The 24,348-nt window shown below is 38.8% G+C and overlaps 1 protein-coding gene across 3 annotated transcripts in view; it reads right to left on the reverse strand.

Annotated features, from left to right (window-relative positions):
- The window catches only part of vwc2l (von Willebrand factor C domain containing 2 like), a 28,308-nt gene extending 19,393 nt beyond the window's left edge, over positions 1-8,915 (reverse strand). The window contains exons 1-3 of one of the 3 annotated variants that reach the window (XM_026145336.1): positions 8,150-8,915; positions 6,550-7,059; positions 2,311-2,409 (exon numbers count right to left, since the gene is read on the reverse strand). In XM_026145336.1, the coding sequence (XP_026001121.1) occupies positions 2,311-2,409; positions 6,550-6,957 (507 nt within the window). In that variant the 5' untranslated portion in view covers positions 6,958-7,059; positions 8,150-8,915. Of the gene's footprint in view, positions 1-2,310; positions 2,410-6,549; positions 7,060-7,861 lie in introns of all 3 variants that reach the window. The other 2 variants (XM_026145335.1, XM_026145337.1) reach the window with 2 other exon arrangements.
- Between the last annotated feature and the right edge of the window lie 15,433 nt (positions 8,916-24,348).

The following is a 24,348-nucleotide window of genomic DNA, read 5'->3' on the forward strand; positions in this document are numbered from 1 at the left end:
AATCTTAACTGATAGATTTTTTTTCATTATCATTGACCAAAAAAACCCCCCAAATCCAATCTTAACCAAAACAAAACATATGAATCTAATTGTGCATTTTACAATGAGAACAGATCCATTTAGATAATCAATTTAGATATAACGTAATATGATACATTTTCACAACGAAACAATAAAGCTTTAGGGATAAACCCTGGGGAGAACCTTATGTTTCACAGTTATAGACTTGATTGTAGCACTAGCTAATCCTGAAGTGAAGCTGTGAGCCTGAAAAGTGGATTCAACAGCGTTTCCACTGTGGCACATAAAAACTTTATCTACTTTTTCCAACAATGTCTTTCACATAATTTGTCTCTCAGGTCAATGTGGGTGGTTGTTGCATGATATGCTAAAATGAAAGTGGAAGTTACAAGCAGGAGTCCTGATAAATGCCATTGTTTTCTCCTCCTTTAACGTCACTGATAAGATGGGAGGAACTGCAACCAGAATGCAGCAGAGCTTGAGCAGGCAGAAATAAAAGTGGACTCATTCTTAATTGCTGAAAAAGCTCAGTTGGTACAGATACCAGAGTAGATGCTGTAGAGGAGCTACTTCAAATCCATTCAGACAGAAACTTGCATGAAATCATGTATAATAAAAACAATGGATAACATGAGTGGGTAGGTACAAATGCGACACGAATGCAAATAAATACTTTTGAACAAGAAATCATCCAAAAACTGACACAGAAGAGGAAATTGGGTTCTTACTATAATATATGTGCATGTATTTAATCCCTAGGTGTTTCTAGATGTAACAAGTTGTATTAAAGTACAGACTGGAGATTGTGGCTATGAGAGACAGCAGTTTTTATTCACTATCACAACTGACCTTTAAAATAAATTAATTTGAAAGTGGTATTTCTCTGTAGGTTAATCTGCCAGATCGGCCTGTAATGCAGCCTGCTAGTTCAGATGCTTTACGGGAAAAAGTATATTAAAAATGCAATTGGAAAAGAAAACTTCTTCATGCACCTTTGACACATTGCTGAGAATCCTTCAATGTATTCAGCCATGCCTGGTGCTTTCAATGCGTCCTTTTGTGTGAGGTCTACCGTGAAGAGGATCAGTCATGCCTAAGCCCAGACTTACAAAAGAAAATGGAGCACTAGTACCGAATTTAGACTTGCTGCCAGATGTTTTGGTGAAGAAAAGACGCCTGTTGTCCCCATCTTTCTGGCTGGCTATTTGAGTCAATCGATTGCCATGCTTTTCATTCGCACACTGAGACAAACAGAGACAGGGCAGGGAAGCAATGAATAGTCAGGTAACCTTCAGCAGGGCAAAATGGCAATGCAAAATACTCTGAGACTGGACGACAGGGTCACAGGAAATATACTCATGCTGTTAAAAGCAGTGACAGGAATGAGTTGACAGTCAAACTGCATGCTCTGTTGTTCAAGTCAAAACAATGTTTTACCAGTGGTCAAATAACACAGAGAATAGACAGAAAGGACTTGAGGATGAGGATGGAAAACATGCAGTACTAACACTTGCACATCAATTCTGCAAGTGCAAATATGTCAAAACCATAAAAATGTGTTTGACATTCTCTCCGGGCAAATTGTTTGCACTTAACAATTTTTTCCCCTAATTGCGACTATTGTTGCCTCCAGCAAATTGGATAAGAAAATCAATTTGAGCAATAATTTTAACAGCTTTTATGGATGTTTTCTCACATAGGTATGTTAAAAACACAACAACTTACTGTGGTTGTGTGGGCAGCTCAGTCTGTGTGTGTGTGTGTACAATTGTAAACAAATTATTATAATTGTCTGCAGACATGTTTTCACAGAATACTTCTGTGACTTCGCCACATCACTGCAGTGATAAAAAAGTACAGATATAATAAATCAAAGTTACCAAAAACAGAGACATGAAAAAAATCCAACCACAGTGTTTGATTTACATTGATTGGAGTAATTCATTTATGAGATTTCCTCAACATTTAAATCTAGTACAGGGCTTAATTGCACTCCACTGAATAGTACTTGTCTCATGCGGATAAAGTGAAAGGTGAGCAGAACTCAAGCATTAAGGCTATTAGTCACAAATTTAGATTGTTTGCCTTTAAATGAGAACTTATTCAAGATCTGACGGCTGATTTGCACTGTGTGTACCTTTGTTACTGAACATATTAGAGCCCTCCCACCTTTGTCAAATCTGCATCCCTTCCCTAGGGGGGAGGGTGGTCATAAGAAGCATGGATGGGATTCTTCACATCTGAGTTCACATCCCAGCACTAGCCTGAAGATCTGGGATCTGAACTCACCCTATACCTCCTGGTTCTTGATTGCAGCTGCGCTGAGGCCAGAGGCACACCGGCAGCCATGCTGGGTGGACTGGTCCCTTCCTCATCAGATGGAAAACCCTGTAGGTGAAACACCTACTATGGTTGAGTGGCATGACTCACTCACATGGCAATAAAACAAGATATTGGAAATTACTGCATCTACTTTTACAAAGAATTTAAAGCTGAATCAACAGTATTAGTATTAAATTCTTTGTTGCTACAAGCAAAACCTTTTAAGTGGATGAGCTGTAGTGGGAAATGTAGTTTGGACCTATTTGTCAATTTGCTGATGCACGAGTTATGCCAGCATTAGATTCACAAATGACAGGCTGACATTTCGCTGGAGTCAGCTGCTTTGTGTTGAAGGAATGCCCAATACTACTTGCATGATCATGATTGCATACATTAGGTGCAATATACTTAATGATCAGCCTACAGTATAATGAGGTTTTCAGCATAAGGAAAGTGGAAATATGAAGTGTTGGTGGATGCCAAAAACAGTTCTTCATAGCCAGACATCCCAGTTTCCCAGAAGCTCTAAACAGCCCACATCTCTCTTGTTATTTTCCCAAAATACTGACTCTTCTCTCTTCTCTTCTCCATCATCTGCTACTGAATATAAATGCACACCTCTACACAATGCAACACAATCACCTCAAATGAAATGCCAACAAAGCCCAAACCAAAGGTTAACCTGTCGGCATCTTTAAACATGGGTCTGCATATCAGACACTGACGGCCTTTGATTTCCTTTAACACTGCGGGGTTCTGAGGCTTTCATGTCTTTACTGAAGAAACTCAACTTTCACAATTTGGACTAAGACACTGCTACTTGTGTGGGCATGGATTGTTTTTTAAAAAAGATGATCATTATGAACCATAGTGCAATTTCTACTGAGACAATCTATAAAAACAAATGATTTTGTTCTTCACCTTGAAGTAATGTTGAAATGTCCTTCCCTTCTCTTGCTCCTCAATGCACTATTGATAGATCAATGTTACATCAGACTGCGAAGCTTTTGCCCTTAAAGTAGCCCTTACAAAATCACAGAAATCTGTGGGGCTGCAGGAGCTTGATTGTGTCTGACGTGCAAACACACCAATCATTACAGATTAAGTACATGGGTTTCAAATAGGCTAATCTCTCACACCCCTTGCTAATGGGAACACTATGTCACTTTCATGCCACCAAGAGTTGTTGTTGCCTACTAATGCAAAACATTTTTCAATTTTTTCAGTATCATTTTTTTTTTAATTTTAACATTTGAAATCTTAATGTCATTCTGTTTACAATGGCGAGAGAACACCTGAATATTTAAAATCTTTGAATGGATATTTGTATATCAATATTGTTGACAGATTTGTTGACAGAATGGCACCTAATAGAGATGCATTGTAACAGTTCTGAACAAAGGCATAAACTCCAATGCAATGCCTCTTTGCACCTCTAGCTGATAATGCAGATGAATCCCACAGCCGCTAAAAGGTTTTACATTAAAAACTGATGAATAAACATTAGCACACTATTTTTCCCTCCTTGTGCTGTTTGATTTCTTGTGATTGCCCCCCCAAAAAAATGCATTTCCAGAGAAACTGTAGCAGAAAAGTTAATTATGATGGCCTGTCTACACACCTGCTTTGCTTAACTCACTCTTTAGCCCCGTGTATGCTTCAGTTTTTTTTTCTTTCCGTTCAAGTGGCATGCTAATTATTTTCTTATGCAAAATGTTCTGACATTACAGGAAGCTTTGTTTGTTTTACCTTGAAGCTGTTATAAAACTACACTAAAACACCTCCTGTTGTCTTGGAGTTTTGGACAGCAAGCAAAAAAGGAAGACAAAAGGAAATATGCCGTAGTGACTATATTCACTAGAAGTTGCTATAAATACAAAAAGATGATCATCTGGTACTTAACCGGATCAAATACCTAAAACAGACCTACAGAGCTATTATAGATATAAACACTTCATAATGTGATATTCTATGTTGTGTGCACACCTGGATTCACTTTCTTTAAGTTACCAAAAAGCATAATTAAAGCTATGCACAAAATTAATTTTGTGTGATATTTTACATTTTTCAAATGCAGTCTTCATCTTAGAAAACAGTTTTAATGATACATAGATATTGTGCATTTCACTGCATATTTGACAGCATAAGATCAATATTTTTTTTAACCCTGCAAAGGAAACCTTATGAGAAATAGTCAGACTTATTGGACTGTATAAGCACACACACGCACACACATGTAGTCCACCCACTCCTGCAAACTACAACTGACAAAGTTAGCTTTGAAGATGCTTTTGAGCTTTTGAAAGGCTATTTTCAATTATTCATTTAGCTCTTGAGTACCTTTTATGTGTCTTTAAGAGGGTAACCAACAACTTGTGTTTCCCCAGCTGTGGCCCGGTCAAACAGATATTTGCTGGGGTCATAAATCCTATCTGAATACACGAATCCTTGTCTAAGGAGCTATTGCAGGCTTTTTCTTCTAATGTCTTCTGATTTTTTGATCTGCAAATGGTGGTAGTTGGTTTTGAAAAAAAGAATCTTACTGCAGGAATTATCTTCCAAGTACATCTGTTATAATAAATAGCCTATCTAGTTTGGTCTTATTTTACATCTTCGGCAGATGTTCACAAAATTGAGAGAAACTTTTTCATGTTACTGATGATGATGAGAACATACCTCTAACATTAGTTTCTACTGTGTAACTGGTAACTCCATAATGGGATAAATTTACAGCTATTATGTAAAGCGACAAAAAAAATGGAATTTTTGATCGATTGCATCATTCAAAAGCTAATTTATGTCACTAAAGTGGAGCCCGCAAAAATTCAGTTTACCATTGGAGGCATTTGTCTGACAACCGCAATGGATGCACTTATCTTAACTGGTAGCTGATACATTTGCACAGACATGAACAAATGCTATGATTAACCACAGAGCTATACCCTTGTTTTGGCTATGACATGTCATATTATATTTCAGTCACTTACTGCCTCAATCCAGTTGTGAGAAATGTGAATGAGGAGGTTTCCTCATGGGCAGCAACAATTTAAACACAGACTGTAGTTGTCATGCTCCCAGTGTCATTTATAATCAGGCAGTACTGTCATGCTCTGTAACAACCACTGAGACACTGGTCTGATAGGTAGAAACCTTTTTTTTCAACAGACACAGGGAAGCTGGAGCTGCCAGTGATGACTCAGTGTCCACAAATCACAGTATTAAAATATTGTTATAGCATCTGTCAGTTTGGTAATGCTGGATGAATGTTCAGTTGATGAAGCAAGCAGAAGGATGATATCACTCTGGGTGGCAGCCATCTTGGTGCCCTTGGCCAATAAACACATTTTGAGCTTACTTTCACATTATGCCAAGGACTGATCTAAACCCAAATACAAAGCCTCACTAATTCGAACCCTAACAGCCCCACCTGATCACATCTGCACCACTGCTGTGTTACGTTTTGTTATTTTCGATCGTGGCTCAAGAGTTGGGAGTTCGTCTTGTAATCGGAAGGTTGCCGGTTCGAGCCCTGGCTTGGACAGTCTCGGTCGTTGTGTCCTTGGGCAAGACACTTCACCCGTTGCCTACTGGTGGTGGTCAGAGGGCCCGGTGGCGCCAGTGTCCAGCAGCCTCGCCTCTGTCAGTGCGCCCCAGGGTGGCTGTGGCTACAATGTAGCTTGCCATCACCAGTGTGTGAATGTGTGTGTGAATGGGTGGATGACTGGATATGTAAAGCGCTTTGGGGTCCTTAGGGACTAGTAAGGCGCTATATAAATACAGGCCATTTACCATTTACCATTTTATTTTCATCAGTAAATGTGATCAAAGATGATTGCTGTCAACAAGTTAACAGACTAAAAAGGAAAGAAAATATGAGACATGGTGGTTTTTACATTATGTTTGAAGTGACTTGTCAGTTTACCACGACCATAGAGGTGTTGCTGTGAATGCATATGATTGTCACACACCTGTTTTGTTTTAATAACATCTACACTTGCGTGTGACTTGATTGTGTTTCACCAAATGAACTGGAAAGATGGATTAGAGTCTTGAGCATCAGTTAGTTTTTAATAAAGATAAATAAGATGCAGAGTGGTGATTGTTGGTGGAATATTCATGTTCAGTGCTAGAGTTTTTCTAGTGGATTCTGGTAAACAGATGTTTTTTTTTAAAGGCTGAATTATAATCTTCTAACTCATTGCTTACCTTGAATTCTTCCAGAATTTTATAGGTTTTCCCTCGGTACTCGCAAAAGTTTTTCACCTCTTTGCACTCAGGGCAGCATCCATTGTGTTCCACTTTGGTGCACTTTGGATGCAGTTTCGGGCACTCGGGTTGGTCGCACACAGGCCCGTCCTCTGTGCACACGCACGGGCAGTTCGAGTGTCCCGGATAGAAACGTTCCCCGAGTTTGTAGACGAAGCCGCTGTCATCCACGCATCCCTTGCCCCGGTAGTCATCAAACACAATGTTCTCACCGACGGTCCGCTCCGCCTCGTCTGCGGCGTAATCCTCGGGGTTACCCACCGTGGCCGGTGACACAGCGCTCAGGGCCAACAGGGGGACAAAGGCAGTCAAGAGGAGAAGGCCCATCCTTTGCCGCGGCATTGACATCCACGTTCAAAACGACTGTGTGGATGTCATCCTTAGCCTCTCTGTATCCTCACCGGATCTGTCCAGGGCTTCATTATCACCACCATCACGTAAGGAAATGAGCTGCAGTGGAAAAAATAGAAGATGACATGATGGATGATGACTCCCCAGCTGCTGGTTTGCACATCCTTACAAACCAAAATCACCTTTTAAATACTTTCCTCCCCTTTTTTTTCTCTTTTTTGTTTGGCTTAGGCCTGTGTATGGGTATCTTTTATTTACGGTGCACATATGCAGCACCAATGTTTCAATAGAGATCATTCGGAATTCTTTATCATTGCTCTGACACAAAAGAAAATATCTTACACATAAAGCTAAAGCCACGGATGGTGAAAACAAATAGAAATACATTTTCTAACATAAGAAGCATGCAGTCTATATGCGTTAGTGTGGTGGTGGTGGTGCATTAGATGCAAATTATTCTCCTCTTTCAAAATCACAGCAACAGCTACGACCATCAACAGAGGGAAGGGTTATAACACTGATTGTCTAAAGTGGGTGGAGTGAGCTCCCCACGGTCGTCTTCTCCCCATTAAATAAAACCGAATCAGATATTACAATTTGAAACTTTATGAGAGGCTTCAGAGACAACAGGTAGCATTAACGCTTTCAATTCTCCCCCAGGTCAGTAATGATAGTAATGGCTTCTCCGTCTCTGGGTTTCTTGCAACCACCTCTTATTATATTAACCATGTTCCATGCAGACACATGCAAATATTGAGAAATGCGCAATGATTTAACCCAGAATGCGTCAACCGTTTGGAAGGGGAAACACACACATCGACAATCCAGACAGTTGGGGAATATATAGCTGAAGATAAATATCTCTATGATGCGTATTAAGCGACAGCTCTAACTCACTCACCGCTTTGAATAAGACTGATATCCACTAAGTGTGAAGGTAGGATCCCCAATACAGAGAGCGGAGACAGATTACAAATAGTCGCCTTGCCTATTGGAAACTTCACTCTATCCACAGGGTGAAATCACCAGTCTCCACGAGATACTGTAATCCGCCCTCTTGTCGTGATGATGTGCTTAAAAGCAACTAAACAACAGCCTTTTGGAGGTTTGCTCCCCTTTCCCCCCTTGCAGAGAAAAAGACATCCGCGTAAAAGTAGGTCTTCTTCATGATTATCCTCATTGGACTCACCTTTTCGAGACAATTTCGCAGTTCAAGTCCAACTGCATGCGTTACAGACAGAGAAAGAGAGACTAAAAAAGAAACTGCTCGAGAAATCCTCTATAGCGTTCCCTGAGAATCCGGAGTCAATTCAGTATTTCCCCACGATGGAGGTGAATATTAGAAAGCAGCAGCCAGTCTTGTTGCACATGTGTGTATACATCCAGCAGTTGTGCGGAAAATAAAAAATCCACATGGGTAGAAGTTAAAGAGTATAAAAAATCGACCCATTCGCGGCTGAAGCCAGTCATTTTTTGAATTTGTGGCCGAGGTCACGTTCATCATCAGCAGGCGAGACTGACGAGGGAGCGCTCCGACTTTCAGCACCTTGGAGAGCGACTATCTTCTGCGTCCTGCGCCGAGCAGAGCAGAGCGCCCCCCCCCCAATCCCCTCTGCCAACCACAGTCACAACAACACTCACCTCCCACGATCCGAGGACAAGTATGACTGCATTACTGCAAGGGTTAAAGGCTGGGACGAAGTAAAACGATCAAATAGGTGGTCATTAGTCAAGACTGGTTCTGACAGGAGCAGCTGGTAAATTGAGGAGGTATGCTAGATCAGTTAAATATGTGTGCGAGCCTTCCCCCTGTCTGTAAACGAGTGCGCCTATGTGCACGCCTGCCTCATTATACGCCTGTGAATATGTGTCTCCATGCGTGCGCGAGTGTGCCAGCGCGTGACAGTGTCTTCACACATGACCCGCAGCATGTTTCTCTGAGTCACTCATTTCTAGCGCAGTTTACGGAGACCTATTTGTATTCAATGGTGCACTGCAAAAGGGAGTCTGACTTCTCAGCACCCCCCACCCCCAAACACCACATTAACTGAAAAGTACAGTACGGCTTTGCAGAGCAACACCAGCTTTGTTTTACAAATGGTAGCCTATAGGGGCCACTGCCCGACTACAGTCAGTCTAAGGGTAGAGGACTAAGAGCTAGAAGACCAGCACTTAATTAGACATTCCCACAAAGACCCATAAACACCTTGTCAGCTGCAAAGTACTATGCATTTATGGTCATTTCTGAGTAATGGACATGCATTATTTTTTAGAGTAATTAATACTTGTTAGTCCTCAGGGTGAGTGAGACTGTCAAAAACTTGTGTTCTTCAAATTTAACTATAGATTTACATCTGCCGCAGACATCATGGAAGGTCAAATCTAATGGGATCAGGCTAATTCACAGAATGCATTTAACTATACATAACAGAAACTTTTGACTGATACTGCTGCAGATATATTTTCACGCATTAACTTTAACTGCAGGTTTCATAACCTACATGACATCTGCATGTATGTTTAGGTGTTTACTTGGCACAAAGTCATGTGCAAATATACGCCATGACATATTTGTACAAGTAAGCATTTCACACTGTCTTTTTGACATTTCAAATATTTATTCAAGAAAAAATATTGCTAGATAGAATATTCTTTTGAGGAAAAAGTAGGTATATCCTTGGCCACAGTAGCTAGTACTGCCCCTCTTTAAGCTGAAATAACTTCTTGTAGGTATTTTGCATAATTGTCCACCAGTCTCTGACATCGGCCTGCTGAAATTTCTGGCGACTCCACCATGCAAAATCCTTTCAGTTGCACTATATTTGATGATTTTCTTGCCAATTTCAGATATTCCCCAGCAACATTTCACATGGATTCAAATCAGTTTTTTTCTTGCCTGGGCCATTCCTTAACCCTTTATTTTTTCATTTTGATTCATTCCTTAATGGATCTGCTGCAGTGCTAAGGATTATTATCACACTAAAAGCTCCATTTCCTGTCCAACTTCTACTCTTGGACAGATGGCTTCACATTATCTTGAAGCACTTTTTGATATGATGCAGAATTAATCGCTGAATCAGTGACTATAAGCTGCCCTGTCCCCAAGGCAGCAAAGCCATCCAAAACTCTAACATATCCACAACCATGATTCAGAGTTAGTATATGGTATTTCTCTGAAAAACTGTGCCAAACATATCCAGGGGTCCTGTGGTCGAACAACTCTGGCTTTGGTTTGTCTGTTCAGACCACATATGGCTCGCTCATAGACTAAAAACGTTTGTTTTCCTCTTGTGCTCTTTTTGGTCAGCAAAGGCTTCTTGCTGGCATGAAGGTCAAATGTCTGCTGTGTTTTTCTGATTGTAGACACATGCTCTTTCATGAGCGGTTGCATGACTTACCTGCAGATCACGTGATGCATTTTTTGGGGGTTCTTGTTCAGACAGTCCTGGAGAAATTGGCCTTGTTTTTTGTGGATTTCTACTTTTCCTGTGTTATTCTAGGGTCTTTACCTAACAATATAAAGTGCATTGGGATCACAATCTTGGGATTGTGACACGAGCAAAACAAATATTTTAATAGCAAAGAGAACACCAGACCCTAGATGTCATGGGTTGAAGCAAGAAAGCTTTATGCATGGAAGATTCTACCTTTCACCCATTGAAGGTGTTCATTTTTATGAATTTATGAATTTTCAGGTGCGGTAGTTGCAAAACTGATCTCAAAAATATATCAATATTATGTTTCATATTTGTACAACAAAGTCATCTTTTAAATTTAAGGTTCTTTTCAAAAGAGGTTTAAGTGTTTGCTTGTTCACATATGTTTAGAAAAAAAAAACGGTGTCTATGTTTATGTATGTGACTATATGAGGTATGAAGATGCAAGGACACTTCTTCCTCGGATGAGGTGAACCTAGTTTAGCTCACCATCCCACGCTGGCTCTCTTCATTAAGTATTCACTAATCACAGGGGAGGAGGACTGAGAGGAAAACTGTGAAATTGGTGAATGTTTGGAGTACTGAAAAGATAAGAACTGTGCAAGAAATGCTACAGCTCAACATGAAGAAGTAGTCTAAATAAATCAAGTGTTTATGCTCATTAATGCACTGGCTTGTGCTGGGCCTCTTCTCTTCTAAATGTATCTCTGGTAACATAACTCAAGAAAATTCAGCATCAATCATCAAGCTTTATAATATTTTGCCCTGCACAAGTGAAAATCCATTTAGAGAGCATTCTGTTTGCCCGCTCCTGTCAGTGAAACTGAAGTAATTATTTTCTAATACTAGAGAATCTAATGGCTCAAATGTTTGACTCAGATTCTGCATAAGATCTCTGTGATTAGACTAAATAACAGAGTATCTGAGAGCAAAGCTTTGTCACTCAGGTTGTAAGACGGTACTGCCACAGCCACTGACAGGGCTCGTGCGACGGTTAGTTATCTCTTAAAGGTGGCAGGTCTTTGAAATGCAGATACAAGCGAAGCTGCAAATCACAACAAAACCTGTGGCAAGTGGTTACTCTTGGAAACCCTGGCAAAGTGGATAATTACTGTATCAGCTGGAACATTTAGGAAAACACGTGAGGGCAAACTAAGGTTACACTGTTAACTTGCATACAATTTCCTTTAACATCTAACATCTTTAGCATCTCATTGTCATCAATCTGCATTTGACATTGGCTGTAGATTAATAAATGAAAGCTACTTCTGGCGGAAAACATTTCTCCACTACTTTTTTCTTTTGGCCGTTTCCTCTTTAAACTCTGCTTCCTTCACAAACTGTTTTACGCTCATGTTACCAAACATTTTCTCGTGGTTTCAGAGTGCATGTCTTTTCCACAGACTGTCCAAGACAAACATCTTTATCCCGGGTAGGAATATGCTGTTTTACCCAGCATGAACTACTTTATGTTCTTTACTATGCAGCACAAACCACCTCTTCCCCACAACCCTTCCCCCACTCTTTGTACAGTACCATCTTGGCTGTTGACCTGGTTAAAAAGAAAAGGAACACTTATGTTTTATAAAGCCTCTCATCTTCCTTCCTCTTCTCACACCACTTCCAGCAATAGAGTCAGCACAACTATATATATCATTTATTAAATCTGACATTGCACTTCAGTAAATGTTGGCGCCTAATATGAGATGTGTTGTTTAAGACAGCCAGCCAGCTACTCCAGCACGCTATGGTCCATTAGGCCTTCACTCTGGCTCATGAAAACATGGGGTGGATGATACAAAACATCATTCTGAAAGATGTACTAGAGCAACCACTTAACAGACTACCTGTGTCTTACTGCTGGATGGAGAAGTGCTTTTATATGACGCTTTCCAGAACACCCTAACTGAGGTGTTTACATCTTAGCAGTATTCGATGCGAGGCAAACAACTGGCAGCCCACATGACGTGGTTCCAGTTCAATCAGCTAATGGAAAAAACGAGCTCTTCATCCCCCACCGCGCCTCGTGCCCTCCACCACCTCAGTTTTCCTGCAGCAACACATTCACTACAGCAGAGTCTACCAAATGGTATAATGGTTTTGCCATTAGGGCTGCATTTATAGCCTGCAAGCAGGTCTTAGGCATTATATTCGGTCACAGCTATTCATGCTAACCTATTAAACTGAATGGCAGAGATGGAGAAAGGAGACTGAGCTTGTGAGATAGGGGAAAAAGACAAGAAACCACTAGGAGTAAGGAAGGGGGCTTTCAAGACTTTTGTGTAAGTGAAGCATATATTTGTCCTCTTACACAGAAATAATGCTTATTCTTGATAAAGACATTGCATTAATATCTCTAGCAGGGTTTTTTGAACATAACAATGCAATATGCCTCTCACTTGCTGAGTCTTATGCTCATGGCTTGAAATTAACATTGGTAGTACAATTTTACTGTGACAAATGTAATCCTTGGCTTGAGCTCCAATCCGCTGCAATCCGCTACTGATTTGACTGCATAACAATGTGAATCCATGACTCTCTGGCTGATCCATGCATTACTTAAAAGAATTCTTGCAGAATCTGCTCTGAGTTGGTGAAGTAATTTAGTCATCTGATAGTAATGAATGTATTAGCTCACATTTCTTGATTTTCAAGAACCCCTATATAAGAACAGTTTTTGTATATAGGGTAGGGCAGGGGTGGCAAACTCCAGGCCTCAAGAGCCGGTGTCCTGCAGGTTTTAGATGTGTCCTTGATTCATCACAGCTGATTTAAATGGCTAAATTACCTCCCCAACATTTCTTGTAGTTCTCCAGGAGCCCGGTTATGAACTAATCATTTGACTCAGGTGTGTTTACCCAGGGTGTTATCTAAAACCTGCAGGACATCGGCTCTCGAGGCCTGGAGTTTGCCACCCCTGGGGTAGGGTATCTCTCAGTATACGAAGGATTCATAGCAGTAGCAGTACTGGGGAAACAAAAAGGTTTTCTAAGGTTGATTTGATTTCTTGATGCCATAAAAAAAAAAAACTATAACATTTTTGATCCTGAAATTAAAATAAAAAAATGCATGTCATGTTTTGGGGAAATAACAATGTCAAACACTGTGGAGAAAGATGTGTGAAGCTATGTAGCTGTAAAAAGGAACTGAAAATGTAATTGTGTGGTAAGTGGTTTAGGAAGGTATAAAACAGTGTAAAAAACCTGGAACTAGTAAGTCTTTTGTAAAATGGGTGCAGTGTGAATTGTATGCTTAAGTGTTTCAATTCCAGCCTGCTGTCCAGAGAGTGCATCTCACAGGCCCAGACTGCTTCACCTCATCCACTTTACTCTGTGGTCCTATAATCCACATCCTGTATTACACACCACACTGATTCAGACATTCAAATAGCCCCTGCTACAGCAAGGGGGGATATATTCATTGGTATTTTGGGATGAGTCAGCTTGGTGGCTTCGGTGAATAGGGGAAGAAATCCATGTGCTGGTCTAATTTCGCTGGTAGATCGTGGGCCTCCCTGTGATACTTATTATCTCAGCTGTGTGTAACAGTGCCCCTATGGGTGCTAGCATTTTCCACCAAGTTAGAATAAGAGCTCTTTTCTCCTCCCATAGGGGACCTGTAGTGACTCTCTGATTCGCTTTCTCCAAAGGCTGACGATGCTTCAGCAGCTCCAGGGAGGTACTCAGCACTGAGACTGTGCTGCTGTGGTTGGTTGCCTTTTAATGACTCTGCTGCTTTAGACATGCAAATAGAGCTGAAGTGGAGAGGAAGCCTGGAGGGACACTTTGGCATATGGATCAAATGCAATATGCTGGATTTTAAGGGTGTAACATGGGACTAGGCTGTATGAATGAATGCATTAATTGAATACCAAAAACACCAGTGTTCATCATGGGTAATATGATTATAAGAAGCTTTCATGCAAGAAGTATTTCCCACCTTAGGCTTATGAACATTTTTAAGAACATTTTTGGGGAGACAATGAAAAGTTTGACTGCACCTAATATTTTCTTTGTAGCTAAAATGAGAATATTATCAGTCTGATGTACCTTTTCTCCAAAGGCTGAAGAAAGGCCTTTGGAGAAAAGGTACATCTTGCTTCTTAGGAATCCCTGGGGAGCAAGAGATAGTTTTTTCAGGTTAGTAAAAAGGGAAGAAAAAGCAAAATTGAAAGTGACTTTGCTCATTTGTTTTGTTAGGATGAAGTTTTTATTTCTGTAATAATAATTTTGGTCACAATAGTCTGAATTGGACTTTAGAAAGGCTGTCATTGGGAAATTCTTTAGGATGCCATCCCTGACCAATAAGTATGACCCTTCTGTTAGATGCTGCTGGCGTGACAGAAAACACAGGAGGAGGTGTCCTCTGGGATTTGGTTTACTCACCAAAACAATGTGGTTTGTTGTTGAAACAGGTTTTGGTCAAGAAAATAATACTTTTTGGTATTAACCCTTGCTACTACCCAGTTTATTCAAGTGTGACACAACAGGATCATTTACATGTGTCCATATATGATGGCTTAGAAGACTGTTGGTCCTGAGAGGTCAAATGCAGTGCAACTTACGAAAATACCAGCAACTAGAAAAATGCTTCAAAAACACACAAAAACACATTAGAAGGTGAATAGAACACAAAAGAAGTCGAAATATGTGCAAAATCTTACAAATCTTATCTCTCTCTCTCTCTATACATATATATATATCTATCTATCCTCACATCATATTCTAAAACCCACCCTGTGTGGAACCCAACATCAACCTTAGGTGCTGGAGGGATAATTACTTATTACTCTCCAACCTTTTAAGTACCACTTTTACAGGGAGTGATACGCTTGGAGCTCACATGCCGAGCCCCAACTGTATTCTGCTGCTGCTGCAACATATCAGCCATAATTTCACAAGTAGACTGACTGACTGAGGTTTTCATTATTTAGGAATTCATCTCTGGGGCAATATCAAAAAAGAAATGGAAGTCTGTGTAGCAATTGTTGTGATGTATTTCTTCTGAAACAAATTGATGGGAATGCCAACTAATATAGCCAACCTTAGGTTAGGGCAGGGGTGGGTAATTAATTTTCCGAAGAGGCCATATGAAAAACTGGGACTGTCGCAGAGGGCAGCAGGAGTTAGATGAACTCAGTTCTGCTCAATATTATTGTTATTATTATTATTTTTAAATCTCTTTATAGGCTTGCTGGTGCTTCCCTCCATAATGGTCCCAGTTCCTCATGTGGCCCCATGGGAATATTAATTGCTCTCTCCTGGCTTAGAGTTTAGTCACACAAGCATTTTAAAATTCATTGTGGTGGCTTTTACTTTTTTGCTCTGTAAATGGCTTTTTAACCCCTACATTTCGGTGTTTGTGAATATGTATTCCGTCCATTCTGAGCCAATCCGAGTCAGATTTTGTTTACATATATAAAACCCATTTGGCAGTTTCTAATGTAAGCAGTAGTCTAAATGCGTACACTCGTTGTTACTAAATTGTTTGCCAGTGCAAATATTAAATTGAAAATTGCGTATGGTAGATGACTAATACTGAAAGTATTATCACAAAATGTCACAGCGAGCTATTTTTCACTGTTTACAATTGCCTCCTTTATACTTAGAGTGTATATATGCTGCGTGCGTACTTCACTCTAATCATTTTTGACAATAATTTAAATGCATTTGCATGGGAGACACCCTACATCCACTCAGCGTAGACTCTGACAGCTTCTGCTACTGCACTGGGACAAATCATGATTCCTGGTATTAACTGCTTTACGTCAGGTATTAAATTATTCTGCTTTGCGTCAACTTTACACGGTGACATGATGTGATACAACATGAACTTCCTCCAGTTCAATACTCATAAAGCACTAGGGAGGTATAGTGCTACCCAGCATTTTACAACCAATTAAACTGATTGTCACTACATACAAAGGGTGTCAGTCATGAGAGTAATGTATTCAACAGTAATCCTTGACAATTACTCTAACCCCTGAGGATATGAACTACTGAGTTGAGGCCCTGGTGTCTGTAACAGGATTGTCACTGTTTTTGAAAGAAGAAATGTGCGACGTCTGCCAGAGAGAGAAAAAATTAGAGCCTAAGCAGTTTTTAATGTCTCTCTTTCTATAAATATATATACACATATGTCTGTGTGTATTCATTTATATTAATTATAGGGAACAATAAAGACTAATAAAAAATCTGTGTGACATTTTATCTTGTACTCTACATGTTTTCTTTACTGCTACCCTTGCCATATGGGACTGTTCGTAACCTCACAGTCAACTGACAGCTGATCAATTTGCATGTCCATATGGGTCCTCTAATAAGATGACAACATTAGACCTGTGGTTTCTGTTAGCTGGGAAATAATGCACAACCCTGCAACTATTGGCCACAGGGGCCACAAATAGTCCGTAGCAATTTAAATACAAAATCAGTCTATTGTGATATGATCTGTTTGTAGTTAAAAGGTCATCAATATTGATTTGAAAAATACAAGCAAGCAGGCAAACAAACAAGGTTGAATTTAATCAATTAATGTGCATAAAAATAAGAAAATTGCAACTATTATATAAATACCTGCAAATCTATAGGATTCTGACATTCAAATGTTCTATCAGCTTATCAGACTGGAAATTGACATTAAAGCTGAAAACTGTAATAGCAGATGCTTGTGGCTGCTACTCACCATTTCTAGATCACAAATATTTGTAATGGCACTTACTTATTTGCTTTTACACAGGAATATCTTACCTCTAAAACCCATTTCAAGATGCGATCTTCATTTACCCTATTTTCCAAGTTTGTAGTTGAACAGTTTTGATGCTAATGCGTGATATTAGTCTAATGGTGTGTGGTGGACGTGAACAGCTGGTTGTTCCTTGCTGGACTGATAATTAGTCAGTAGTATACAAAAGAATTACTGCACATGGCCCCTCTTCATCCTCATTTCTGCTACTCACAGACTGCTTCTCAAGGGAGCGCTGGCTTCCAGCAATTTCAAAACCCTTTCACCGCAGGGATTTTTATCTTCTCTATCTTTCGTTCTGCTTGCTCCCTTCTTCATCAGCTCTCTTTCTTCCATCTAACACCACTGATTCAGGGAGATGTAGAAGTGGGAATTGTTACCCACTGAGGTGCTGACATCACGGCTGCAGATGGCAGAATGTGGATTTTTGCACTATACTAATAAGACCAGGTGTTTCACCATGAGAGACAGTGCATTTTAAATGGGACAGCAAATGAAATGCAAAGCCATTTAACTGTTAAGTGTGTGCAAGGTGCAGAAAGCCTAGCATCTGGGATGCATTTAATATTCATGCCCTTCTCCATTTATAAAAGCACTTTCTAAACACACACGCCCACTGATTCCTGACTTGTTGACTAATTGTTTAGCAAGTGGAGCGATGACAAGAACTAGTGAGAAAACTATGACGAATAAAACTTCTCTAGGCACGCTGTACTCTTTCTACATGATGAACAAGGTCAGCAGGCCTCCTGATTTATGTCTTATGAAACAAGTTTAATAACTGTTGAACAGGTTTTCAGTGCTGTTATCATGCAATACTTTTAACAGACTCCTTACATGAGTCAATAAGTACAATGTTATTAAGCTGTAATTACTGTCATGTATACACTATTAATCAAAGTGGCTATATTTTAGCAATGATAATGTATTCAAAGATAAAACCACTTGTAGTAGTAAACCCACAGAGGATTATAGCCCACATCTACAGTTTCCTTTGGCTTTACATACCTTTACATAAAGGGAGAAATATTTCCCTTGAAAGAGATCAAAAGTTTTCCAAATGAATGATAATACTGAATGATAATGAGTATGTTACTCGGTAAAAGAGGAATGTGCAATTATGCCCTTTTCCAGCAGCTCTGCTTTATTAAATCGAAAGGTGACGATGTCAGTGTTTTGTTCACCAATTACTATCACTGCTCCAGGTGGCGAAAATAAAAAATAGTTTTAATGCTTTAGCTTTTTAGCATGAAGGGTTAACTTCACGGAGATCAGGGCTGGTACTTTGCTTCAGTGATTTCAGTTTCATAACATCTGTCCCTATTAAAAGTTGGACGTTTCTTCTACTGACATATTTCACTGGTGTTATCGCTATATGTAAAATGAGATTTCAAAATTGAGATACAACTTTTATTATAGCGTGCTCTCTTAGAACAAAAATTATAGAGACACCTCAAATGGGATGGTTCAAAATTTGTTTTGGTGTTTGCAGCAGCAAATTTATGCAAATACCATGATTAAAAACCAACAATTAGGTCAATCCAGTTTTAAAGACATGATGACAGGACGTTACAGCTCAGTAAGGATCTGGAACCTGTGGAAAAGTAACAAGGCAATAATATGGAAATACCGTTATTGCACTTAATTACCAAAATATCTGTGTCAAAGCAAGAGTATTGTTCCACTGGAACTGATGTCATTTGGTAATAAAGGCAGCACCTGGTTGTGATAATGTAGAACATAAACATATGAGGAAAAACCAATTAGTAAGGCTATAGTAATATACTGATAGCTTACTAGAAATACACCGTTTCCAGTTGTGTAGTAGAATTTGTATAAACTGACTTTAAAGTTGCAGTAACTTCATGCTAATTAGGCAATATTGGTTGACGCTTTAACATATTGAGATAGCACAATCAATATTAACTTATAATCATGCGTTACTACCAATTTAAAGTCATAATATAAAAAAGTCAAATGCAGAGATTTGATCATGTCATTGCTAAAAAGTTATGAAATTATGCCAGTGGGTTTTTCCCTCATAGAGAAATGCTTTCCACATTATTCCTACAGTTTCTGACCAATTATTACCCACTTACATATATCACAGTGCAATATTACTCATGTAAAACATTTTCAACAAGAGAATTAAATAATCATTACTTGGATATTACTTTGGTAATTTTGTGGTAATAATTTACTGTTTAACTTTAACTGCCTTCTTGTTTCCACATTTCTATCCTATTTATTTGTATTTAATTATCTGGATTTCTTTTTTTGCAAAGAATCAATTGAAATGGTTCATTGGTACACAACACTGCACCAAGATGATTCATAATTTTTTTAAACTCATGCCTTTATTAATTCTAGCCTGGACTATCGTAATTCATTAGAGAGGACACGTTTATCCCATAGTGGCTTCTGTTTATTGGTTCCCTGTTAAATCCAGAACCAAATCTCAAATCCTCCTCCTCACATACAAAGTCTTGAATAATTAGGTCCCATCTTATCTCAAAGACCATATCACCCCAACAGTCCACTTCACTCTCAGATTGCTGGGTTACTTGTCGTTCCTATGATATTTAAAAGTAGAATGGGAGGCTTCAGTTTTCAGGCTCCTCTTCTATGTAACCACCTCCCAGTTTGGATTTTGGAGACAGCATTTTTTTTTCTGCCCATTCTGTTGGTTTTTGTTTTTTGCCCTTCTCCCCCGTCCCTCTTCTCAGCTGTTTCTCTTTCCCTCTTTCTTTCTCCCCTTCTTTCCTCCAGTCAAGTCTGTCCCGTATTCAGCAAGTGAAAATAAAATAAACAATAAAAGGTGAATCAAATGGACCATTATGGCAAGGCTGGGATGGTCAATTTGGCAAAGTAAATCCGTTGGGCACCTTCAAATGGCTAAAGTACGCAGCACAGATATTCAGAAAGTATAGAATGACAGCAAAGGTAACTGCATGTGTATTCTTATGACAAAGTGAGGAAATACTGCTCCTGCTGTCGTATTGTTATCTTAAAACAATTTTATAGCATTTCAGTAGTGCAGCTTTGTGCTATCAGACAATGCAATCGAAAACACAGTAACAGAGTTTTTACTCCAGGATTTGACAACGAAATAAATATTTACATCTTATCAAATTCACAATATGCAGATGATTACAATTTTGACGTACCCGTGACTTACCTCATAATCAAATACAGGGTTAAAAATAATTTCAGTGTAGAATACCCTTTGACAACATATTTTTATCCATCTGTGACCCCCAAGCTGAAAAATGATACGTGATATCACATATGTGAGATCAAACTGCATTCTGTGGCAAATATCCCTTAGCTGAAAACTCTAGGCTTATCAAGAGTTTCATCTATTTTGTGCCAAGTGAAAAAATAAAACTTGATCATTATCTAAGAAATGATTTCTTAGATTGCATCGTCTGACTGTATTCTGTTACTGCTACAGCATGAGCACATCTTTATTGTAACAGGACATTTTGTCTTTTGAACGAATGAAGTTAAAATATGGGTGAATATAAACAACATGAAGGACGCTGTGCATAGCGGAGCAATTTATTAAAAAAATGCACGTGCTTTGACGAGGGTAAACTAGCTATTAATCACATTTAATTCTAAGTTTGATTGCTATATCTTTTTAATTTTAAAGATATAAATGTGAAAAACAGTTCATGGGAAAAAAGTTAAAATCAAAGGAAAGTTGATCTAACATTTTTGCACACATTACTTTATCATGCAGTTCAACTGTTGGGCATTGCACTGCTTAAATTTCTCAAACCTTTGTTATAAATTCAGTTTCTCTATCTTTTTCTTATAGGTGAGGGGGCAGTCCATATGTTGAGGTGCTCCTGGAAAAGACATTGCTCCCAAAGCTTTCAGCTGTGTCTGAGATAGAGAGAAATTAAATGCTGAATGCAAATGCAGTGTATAGCATATGTTAAAGCTGCATAAGAATGAATATATGAACTTTTAAATCAATTTTAAATGGTGAGTAAGTCTATATAGTTTATGTAAACTCCAGTCCCTTTACCATTGACTGCAAATGTAGCTTCCAAAGGTTTCATCTCTGCTGGTTGATTTTAGGAGTTTGAAAAAAAGATACAACACATTTCTGATTTTGTTCATTTACGGGAAACCATTTCTAATCATTCTTAGTAGTTTACTTGTTCCAATCATCTTACCGTGCAACACGGATACCATTAATTGATGTTGTTTGTACAATAAATTTGTCTGCACATGTTATTAGAACAGCTAATAGAGTGGACATGGAGTTTAATTTTTCACTTGGCTGTGCAATGCATTCCTAATGCTGTCTCCTGTGGTGTATCTGTCACGCATGACTTGAATACTAATGTGATATGAGAAAGACTTTTTTCTAAAATCGAGAATATTCATCAGAAGTCCATCTGAAAATATAATTGATGTTTTTGTTTTTGGAATGTAAAGAATTTCTAGATAAAGCTGAGTTTTGGGTTATTTCAAACCTTCACTGACACTAATGGGCTTTAAAAAAATGTTCACTAAAATGTTTGCTAAAAATCACCACTGACGCTGCTAGGAAGAATGCTGCTTCTATTAGTCATAAACTCTAATACTCTCAGCAACTGGGACGCTGCCCCAAGATCACAAGAATACCAAACGTGAATTTTATTTTGGGGTAGACATCTGCTTTAATTTGCATCTCAATTATCCCACAAATTAATTCTTAATTCCTATTTTAGCATTCCACAGGTCTTGTGAATAAATTAATGCAGAGTCATTAACAGGGCTTCACTATGAGGTCTGTCTGTGAATAGGGCCAGTCTAATGTTTTGAAGTCACTTGAAATGAGTATGCATGTAATAAAAGCCAGCCTGGCTGCTTAATTATTCACAACTTTATCACCATAATGAAATAAAGCACGCAGTACTCTGTGTATATGGTAGCAATGAAAAGAAATGAACCAATTGTTCCCTTTAGAATTATTTTAGGAAGAGGATCGCTAAAACATCAGCATGCATGAGTGATAAATACACAATAAGTACTGCAAAAGAGAAAGGTTGTATAAGTCAGGTGCGTAAAAAATATTGCTTCACAGTAAAATGCTTGGAAAATAGGCCTAAAATAAGGAATATGTTATTTTAAAGATAGCACAGTTACATAGCTGCCCCAGATTTAACAGCCTGCACATTCCTTACACTCATTTTCACAACACCCAATGATATTTGCACAACTGGAATGAAAGCAAATCATTGTAAAGTCCTTTACTTTATGTTCAATAACATTTATAGAAAGATAATACAATTTTTCATTCCAACATTAATGTGTTATTTGACTTGGATTTCTTTGTGTGCCATCTAACGTTCCAGGGGCATAGCTTTCTTTTTTTGTACATGTAAACCATGAAGATCAAAGATAAGGAACAAAATAAGAGAGTGTTTTGACAGAAGCTCGTCTTCAAACAACTGACTGGGCGCACAACACAAGCAATAAGCTCATCAAAACAACAAAGAGAAAGAGAAGATTGGCTCTTTTCCTGAACAATCTCTCAATGACAGACATGATGGTTTATTGCAGCTTTTATTCTCAACAGCCTTCACTGGGACATGGTCCATTTTTCAGACAAATTTAGTTCAGCTTGAAGGGCTATTAATTATATAAATGTTTTGACCAAACGAACTCTCCGAGGCAAAATCTCAATAGTGGACGAGACTGGCTGACAGCAGAAGCTCCTGTAATTCATTTGAAAGAAAGCTGCTGAGTGGACGCGTTTGACTCTACACTTTGCAAAGGTACCTATCTGGGAGAATTTCATCATTGTTTATTGATGGAAGCCATCCAAAAGCAAGTTCAGATAAGTGATTAAAAAAAATACAGATGTTGTATATGAACTGTAAAAGCTCTTTGGCTCACTCTTGAATTTCATTTTTACTGACTTAACTATAAATAACATAGTCAGTGTGAGCACAAAATTCAGTACTTAACAATTAAATTGAAGCCACCGGTAAAACACCTACTTTATATAATGCTTCATATTGTTTATAAATATGCACACTGGCCTCAGGTTTATACTTGATCTCTACACCTACTTGTTCGAGAATGTGCATATACAGCAGAAAGGTTTTTTTTCTTTCTTTCTTTAATGCCGGCAGGCGTAATTACACTGGCAAATTAAGTTCACGTTGCTTTTGTCATTGTCTTTGGGTTTGCATTAACTTCAGATTCAGTTCATAGGTGGAAAATACTGCCAAAAGAAAATGTATAGAAAGGAAATAATTAAAATCTATGCAGTATAAATGAATTTAAATGTGACTTGTATGGTATGTTGGATATGTTTTGTTCATCATTTGGTTTTTCCGAAGACCTAAAACCTCTCTTGGACAACAATGCGGAATATGTTGTAAAATGCAATTCAAATTCCTTGTCATATTTCCTTGTGGCAAATATGCAGCTTATATAACGTTGAAAATGTTGCAAATTATTTCTCTAACATTAGAAAACATTGAAAGAATAATCTTCAATATCTACAACGGTTTAATCTATTTTGGTGAAAGGCGAAGACACGCGAGTGAAAGTGAAGTGGCTTGTTAGAGCAGATGCCTGCCTCCCTTGCTTTCACATGCATTATACATCTCAGCTCCATCTTTCATTCCCTTGTCTAAATAGGAGGCTTGCCCTCACGGCACGCAGAGCAGCATGGAAACGGGCTGAGCTGGCAGGCCTTGGCAGTGGACACCTTGGATCTATCTAATATATGCTTGAACTGTGATCTTGTCAACTTCACTAAGCCTCACAGGTATGGGATACAATATATCAAGAAACTGACACGCACTGCTGTAAGCCCACAGTCCATACGGAGAGCAACCAGGCTAGAATTAATGAAATGCTTAAAGCTTATATTGACTAGAATTTGTTTGTCACCATCTGTGACATGTTCACTGTTTTGACCCATAACCACAGTTTATTACCATGAGACAAGACAGACCTGGATAAAGTAAAAATATGAGTTTAAGCTGACAGTGAAGTAGAAGATGCTGGACTACTAGCCTATATATGCACTTATGAAATAACTCATCCTAAGCATGGGGCTATTAAGGAAGCACTGTCCTTAATTAGATGAAGACAAACTCTTTAGATGAGTCGATAAGAAGCAGCCGGCTAATGTGATCTTCAGCAGATTGAAAAGCATTTAAGGCAAAGTACCAATGGCTGCTCAAATGGG

The sequence above is a fragment of the Astatotilapia calliptera genome, chromosome 16 (assembly GCF_900246225.1).
Source record: "Astatotilapia calliptera chromosome 16, fAstCal1.2, whole genome shotgun sequence".
Classification (NCBI taxonomy): Eukaryota; Metazoa; Chordata; class Actinopteri; order Cichliformes; family Cichlidae; genus Astatotilapia; species Astatotilapia calliptera.